The sequence below is a fragment of the Engraulis encrasicolus genome, chromosome 22 (assembly GCF_034702125.1).
Source record: "Engraulis encrasicolus isolate BLACKSEA-1 chromosome 22, IST_EnEncr_1.0, whole genome shotgun sequence".
NCBI classification, from domain to species: domain Eukaryota; kingdom Metazoa; phylum Chordata; class Actinopteri; order Clupeiformes; family Engraulidae; genus Engraulis; species Engraulis encrasicolus.
Genome location: NC_085878.1, coordinates 8,577,746 through 8,585,245, shown reverse-complemented (window position 1 = coordinate 8,585,245; position 7,500 = coordinate 8,577,746). Strand labels below are relative to the sequence as shown.

At 45.8% G+C, this 7,500-nt stretch overlaps 1 protein-coding gene across 3 annotated transcripts in view; it reads left to right on the top strand.

The window, feature by feature from the left end:
* The window catches only part of LOC134438232 (cytochrome c oxidase assembly protein COX18, mitochondrial), a 15,395-nt gene that overhangs the window by 107 nt on the left and 7,788 nt on the right, over nucleotides 1-7,500 (top strand). The window contains exons 2-4 of one of the 3 annotated variants that reach the window (XM_063187736.1): nucleotides 1,001-1,413; nucleotides 6,664-6,764; nucleotides 7,301-7,467. In XM_063187736.1, coding sequence (XP_063043806.1) covers nucleotides 1,009-1,413; nucleotides 6,664-6,764; nucleotides 7,301-7,467 — 673 coding nt within the window. In that variant the 5' untranslated portion in view covers nucleotides 1,001-1,008. Of the gene's footprint in view, nucleotides 1-1,000; nucleotides 1,414-1,540; nucleotides 1,554-1,785; nucleotides 1,792-6,663; nucleotides 6,765-7,300; nucleotides 7,468-7,500 lie in introns of those variants that run through there. The other 2 variants (XM_063187738.1, XM_063187737.1) reach the window with 2 other exon arrangements.

Here is a 7,500-nt window from a genome sequence, read left to right as displayed (position 1 = left end):
GCTCCCTGTTTGTAACGTTACTAATGTTTGTACTTTTGCTACGTTTAATAACGGTTGTCGTCTGCTAATTATGCAGCTCATTATGTATGTCAGAACTTGGAGTGCTTCAGCGTAATCATTTGACAGCTGAGAGTGATGGTGTCCACTGTATATACGCAGCAAAGCATGTTTGTGCACTTGAATCAATGACTGCATCTTATTTTGATGTCCTTCCTACCATCCTGTTGATCACAACTTGTCGTTGATCTGATGTTGCACCCATTCAAGTCTGATGTTGCACCCATGGTACAAGCTCCATGGTAGGGGAGGTGATCTACCTGTCTTATTTTTGTCAACAACTACACACCAAGGGAAAACAAACAAAGCATAGAGGTGCTGTTCAAACTTGGACCTTCTTCATATTTCTCAACTAAACCACATGAGTACAAGATGTTCATATGAATAATGTCCTGTAGCTTAGTGTCATGCAGCTAACACCAGGTGGCACCATTGTTCTGGCTTTGATTAGGACTCAGGACTCAGACCCAGGCTGTGAAAAAAAAAAAAGTGAAAGCCCATTGGGAAACTCCAACTCCCATTGTCATTGTGACACAGCACTCCACAGCACACAAGTGAACACTGCACACTGCACACAACGAAATTGCATGTATGCCTCACCCGTGCAAGGGGGCAGCCCTCAGTGGCGCCCCATGGGGAGCAGTGCGGTGGGACGGTACCATGCTCAGGGTACCTCAGTCATGGAGGAGGATGGGGGAGAGCACTGGTTGATTACTCCCCCCACCAACCTGGTGGGTCGGGAGTCGAACAGGCAACCTCTGGGATGCAAGTCTGACACCCTAACCGCTCACCCATGACTGTGTGTGAGTGTGCAAAGTTTTCTTGTCTTGTGTGTGTGTGTGTCTGTGTCTATGTGTGTGCTACAGAGCTGTTTTGGAGTAAGTAGACTATTGTGTATCTATTAACAAAATAAATGTATGGCCACGTGTTTGTGTGTGTGTAGAGTCCAGGATGCTGCGCTTCACTGCTGTTGCCCGTGTGTGTTCGCGGGCGTCAGCGTCAGGTGCATGTGGCCGGGCGTCAGGGTCAGGCGTGTCCTCCTGTCCTCCTCTGCCATTGGATGCCAACACCAGGCCACTCCCCCTCCAGATCAGACCACTCCCCTTTCTCCATCCCGCATCTCCCTTGGCAACTGCTTCCCTGGTACCCCATCGCGGCGTATCCACAGAGACGGGAAAAGGCTGGTATGAGAGCCTTGCGGACTCCACTGCTGTGCATTACATGGAGCAGCTGCTGGTGACGACCCAGAATGCAACAGGGCTGCCCTGGTGGGCCAGCATCATCGCCACGACGATCGCACTGAGGACGGTAGTGACATTACCCCTCGGGATGTACCAATCATACATCATCAGCAAGGTAGACACGCACAGACACACAGACACACACACACACACACACACACACACACACACACACACACACACACACACACACACACACACACACACACACACACACACACACACACACACACACAATCATACATCATCAGCAAGGTAGACACACACACACACACACACACACACACACACACACACACACAATTGCACTGAGGACTGTTTTGACACTGCTACTTGGGATGTACCAATCCTACATCATCAGCAAGGTAGACACACACACACACACACACAAACACACACACACACACACACACACACACATACACACACACACACGATCGCCCTGAGGAAAACACTGCCACTTGGGATGTACCAATCCTACATCATCAGCAAGGTACACACACGCACATGCACACGCACATGCACACGCACATGCACACGCACACGCACACGCACACGCACACGCACACGCTCAAACATCGTTCAACCCCCAAATCTTTTGGGACCGTGCGATACCATGGAGGGGGTCCCAGTTTTGTTGTGTGGCTCAGGGGGCCCTGGAGTCATATTCCGTCCCCGGTGCCTGATTTATAGGTCATTTATGAGTCCTGAAACTTAAACTCCCCTCTGACTGAGTTCTAGAATGTAACTCCCCTCTGGCCGTGTTCTAGAATGTAACTCCCCTGTGGCTGAGTTCTAGAAAGGGGAAATACATCACTGCACACTAGTCTTCAGTGCTTTTAGTTTATTTGGTGAACAACACTTTTTTTTGAAGCAACAGGAAAAAGTGTTGTTCACCAAATAAACTAGAAAAGTGTGCAGTGATTTATCTCTCCTTTATTGGGATTAATTTTTACAGCACATCGTCCCCCCTGGCTCTGTTCCAGAATGAGGCTGTCTAATATGAAATCCTGTAGATGCAAGTTTGGAGATGCCTGTACGTGTGCAGCTAGGAACATCACCTTCAGGAGAGGAGACTATGCATTCCAGACCACTAACCTCATTTTAACCCATTTTAAAATTATTCTGACCTGCTTTCCATCTAAAAAAAAAAAAACCCAAAACCCCGATTTCATCAGTCTGGCTTTTAGGTTTGTTTTGATACTATTATCACCGAGTACTTACTCATGGTTGCTAAAAGTCTTGTTGCCAGGCCAAGCAGTATGGTTGTGGGTACCATAGGTACAGCGCTAGCAGCATTGTAGTGCAGTTGTAATAATAAAAATGTTTTAATGTACAATATCCTGCGTTGTATTGCCGTATCAAAACAGATTCTTCTTTTCTGCAGAAGCCTATCTCTGTGTAGAATATAAAGATACATCACGTCAATATTACAGCACTTTAGACACACAAAAATGCATAATGCCAAATAATCCTGCTCTTCACTGCCTTATAATGTCGTGTAACGCAATATATTTGGACATGGAAATATTGCAGCTGCACTGCAGCAGAAACTACACTGTAATGTACTAGAATGCACACTGTTGGTTTTCATAAGGGTAGGAGTTGTAGTGTAGGAGTATTACATTAGAAGTTGTGGTGTTGGAGTAGCAGAGGAATATTACATTTTCAGCTGATTTTTGAGTAGCAGAGGAGGTGTAGCCTCAGTAAACACACACACACACACACACACACGCACACGCACACGCACACACACGCGCGCGCATTTCTAAACACACTTCATGTTCCCACAAACACACAGGACATTAGATCCAAACTGTCTGCGCACGCACACGCACACACACACACACACACACACACACACACACACACACACACACACACACACACACCTGTGTGTGCGTGCGCAGACAATTTGGATCTAATGTCCTGTGTGTTTGTGGGAACATGAAGTGTGTTTAGAAATGCGCGTGTGTGTGTGCGCGCGCATGTGTGTGTGTGTGTGTGTGTGTGTGTGTGTGTGTGTGTGTGTGTGTGTGTGTGTGTGTGTGTGTGTGTGTTTACTGAGTCCAGAACACCTGACGCCTTCACAATGTTGTTGTTGCCACACTGCAGTTTTGTAGTGGGAGTGAACTGAGAACATCAACTCCACAATCCTGGTGTGTGTGTGTGTGTGTGTTTGTGTGTGTGTGTGTTGTGGGGGGTGAATGTTTGAGATATGCTACTGTAGATACAACAGCCTCCCTAAGACATACCAGAGATGCCCACACACACACACACACACACACACACACACACACACACACACACACACACACACACACACACACACACACACACACACACACACACAGTTCTAAACACACTTCACATTCCCACACACACACACACACACACACACACACACACACACACACACACACACACACACACACAGTTCTAAACACACTTCACATTCCCACACACACACACACACACACACACACACACACACACACACACACACACACACACACACACAGTTCTAAACACACTTCATGTTCCCACAAACACGCAGGACATTAGATCCAAACTCTCCGCCCACACGACTCTGAAGAGATATTGAAGACATCACTTGCACACACACACACACACACACACACAGACACACACACACACACACACACACACACACACACACACACACAGACACACACACACACACACACACACACACACACAGCTGTGGGCAGTATGATTCAGGCACTCGTGAAAAAAAGTTTAGATTTGATTTCCTGAGCTTTGATTCACACACACACACACACACACACACACACACACACACACACACACACACACACACACACACACACACACACACACACACACACACACACACACACACACACGCATCCAGAGTCCCATCGTATTCCGCCAGTGCAGCTGTGTGAGACTCTTCACTCTCTGGACATTAGACCATTCCTCAAGCATTAACACACACACACACACACACACACACACACACACACACACACACACACACACACACACACACACACACACAAACCAGCACGCCCACACTGTCAATTTCTCTCTCTCACACACACACACACACACACACACACACACACACACACACACACACACACACACAAACCAGCACACCCACACCGTCAATTTCTCTCTCACGCACACACGCACGCATGACCAAACACAGCCAGATGCTTACTCTGGAGTCTATGGGGACATTCCCAAAAGCATGGTCAGTGTGTGTGTGTGTGTGTGTGTGTGTGTGTGTGTGTGTGTGTGTGTGTGTGTGTGTGTGTGTGTGTGTGTGTGTGTGTGTTGGGAGGTTAACTGTAAGAGCCTGGGAACTAGGCTGTGCTAACTCTTGGCTCTATTTAGATCTGGACCCTGTTTTGGTTTAGATGTCTACTCCTAAAAGACATGCTACAGTATGTTTTGTTTCCAAACGCGGAGGAAGGGCTCTGTCCGAAACGTTCGTGGGTGAATAAACAAAAGAAAAATGTTGATGAACGGATGCTTAAAATGTTTTACACTGCTTTTATTGAAAATGTTTTAACCCTCTGCATTATTTGCTGGTTTGGCAATGCCTCTGAGGCACAGAAAAAGGTGGTCAGGAGGACGGACACAACTGCCAGCAAACTTCTCAGGATCCCTCTGCCAAGCATGGAGAGTCTTTACAAGGACAGACTGCTAAAAAAGGCAGACAAAATAATTGAACAGTATACACATCCACTGTCCTCTTGCTTCCAACTCCTGCCATCTGGACGCCGCTTTTGTCCCCCCTTCCTGTCTAAAAACAGGTCAAGGTTTTCTTGTATCCCTCAAGCAGTGTTTCCCACAGAAATTTTGGAAATTATGGGGGCAGCCGGGATGTTTTTTCGGGGGGGGGTCTTTTCATCTTTTCAGCATTTTTTTTTTTTAATGCAGTAGGCCTACAGTGAATCATTTCTGTTTACAACAGTTTAATTCGTCCCTCATGCAAGGGTCTATGTAATGAAAAAAATAATAAAACAAAATAGGAGCAGAGATAAGAATTTAAGAGTACTGTGAAATTGTTAACGCATAGACAAAAAGGGTCTAAGAGGCTTTGCCTTTTCCCCCCACACACACACAGGCGTACACATTCTACATGAGGGGTGCTGGCCAGTTTTTCAAAATTCCTCCCATTAAAAGGACTGAACAACATATTACACATTTATGTCTATATTCACATTCATATATATACAGCCCGATGTCTCCTCCGCCGTGTCAATGAAAGCCTGTCACCTAACTCATTACAACTGTAAAGCAAAGCCTGGGGAGTGTAAGTAAACTCATCCCAACTGTCCCTTCTCTGAATGTTTTTTTTATTGCTCCCAAACCCAAGTTAACTACAACAACTTGACTAGGCTTTTGATCCCTCTGTCTTTCAAGCACTTGTAGTTTTCAAGTTTTTCAAGTTTTCAAATTTACTCCAGGAGGAAAATGCGAAGGAAATCGTAATTCAAATCGTTAATAACAAAAACGGAAATCGTAAAAAAAAAAAAAAAAAAATTTTTTTTTTTTTTTTTTTACTTTTTCGGAAACTATGGCGGCCAAATTTAAACTATGGCGGGCCGCCATAGTTTCCTCAATGTATGGGAAACACTGCCCTCAAGCTATTAAGGCACTTAACGAGGTGATGTCTTAATCTAGCCATCAGCTTTGGTGTATAGTGTATGCAGGTCTGTCTTTCCTGTCTGTTTTGTTTTTGTTTTTGTTGTTGTCTGTTGCTTTGTTATACCTGCTGTCTGTGTCTCATGTGCCAGCGTCTGTACTGCAAACAAAATTGCCCCATGGGGACAATGAAGTACTACTACTACTACTACTAAATGTGAAGAGTGCCGTCCTTCGCTTCGTTTACTCATCTGCTTTATGTGGGATTCAGCATCCAGTTACGAACACTATTATCTCTACTGCTACCAGAAATTGCCTTGTTATGTTTAAGATGCCCTCTCCTAAAAGACATGTTATGCTTTGTTTCCATGCATATTCAATCGGAAAAAAAAACCCCAAGCACCACTTACTGTACTATGCAGATGCAAATCATGAGCAGAAAAGCACCCCTGATGATACTGTTCACACTTCACTGGGTAGAACTCGGACACCACTTGCAGATGCACAAGTAAATACTTTTAATGAATAATGATAAAAAGTAATGAAATGACAAAAAATGTGTGTGTGCACGGCGTTTGTGTGTGTGTCTGTGTGTGTGTGTGTGTGTGTGTGTGTGTGTGTGTGTGTGTGTGTGTGTGTGTGTGTGTGTGTGTGTGTGTGTGTGTGTGTGTGTGTGTGTCTGTCTGTGTCTGTGTCTGTGTCTGTGTGTGCGTGTGTTTTCCAGGTGGAGTCGTTGGAGCCTGAGATAGCCGAGCTAGCGAAGCGTCTTCGCTACGAGGTAGCCATGAAGGCCAAAGACAAGGGCTGGAATGAGAAGACATGCAGGTGGGGGAGAACGAGTGTGTGTGTGTGTGTGTGTGTGTGTGTGTGTGTGTGTGTGTGTGTGTGTGTGTGTGTGTGTGTGTGTGTGTGTGTGTGTGTCTGTGTGCCCATTCTGACCATAGCCTATTATTACACACCAGTGTAATATAATGCATATGACTTTATGATTCTGATCAGTACTTACCGACTGCTATGAAATTTGCTTCCAGCACTATTTGGATCTGTAATGCTGCCCTACTGATGAGATCCAAATAAAAGTATTAAAATATGTGTGTGTGTGTGTGTGTGTGTGTGTGTGTGTGTGTGTGTGTGTGTGTGTGTGTGTGTGTGTGTGTGTGTGTGTGTGTGTGTGTCTATAGGTATCAGTATATGAGGAATCTGAAGCGTATCGTCTCAGAGCTCTACATCAGGGATAACTGCTGTGTCTGTGTGTGTGTGTGTGTGTGTGTGTGTGTGTGTGTGTGTGTGTGTGTGTGTGTGTGTGTGTGTGTGTGTGTGGGTGTGGGTGTGTGTGTGTGGGTGTGTGTGGGTGTGTGTAGGTATCAGTACATGAGGAATTTAAAGCGTATCGTGTCTGAGCTCTACATAAGGGATAACTGCCACCCCTTCAAGGCCAGTGTCATCGTCTGGGTCCAGATCCCCATGTGGGTGTGTGTGTCCCTCGCACTACGCAACCTCAGCCTCGGAAACACACACACGCCTGAAGGTACACACACACACACACACACACACACACACA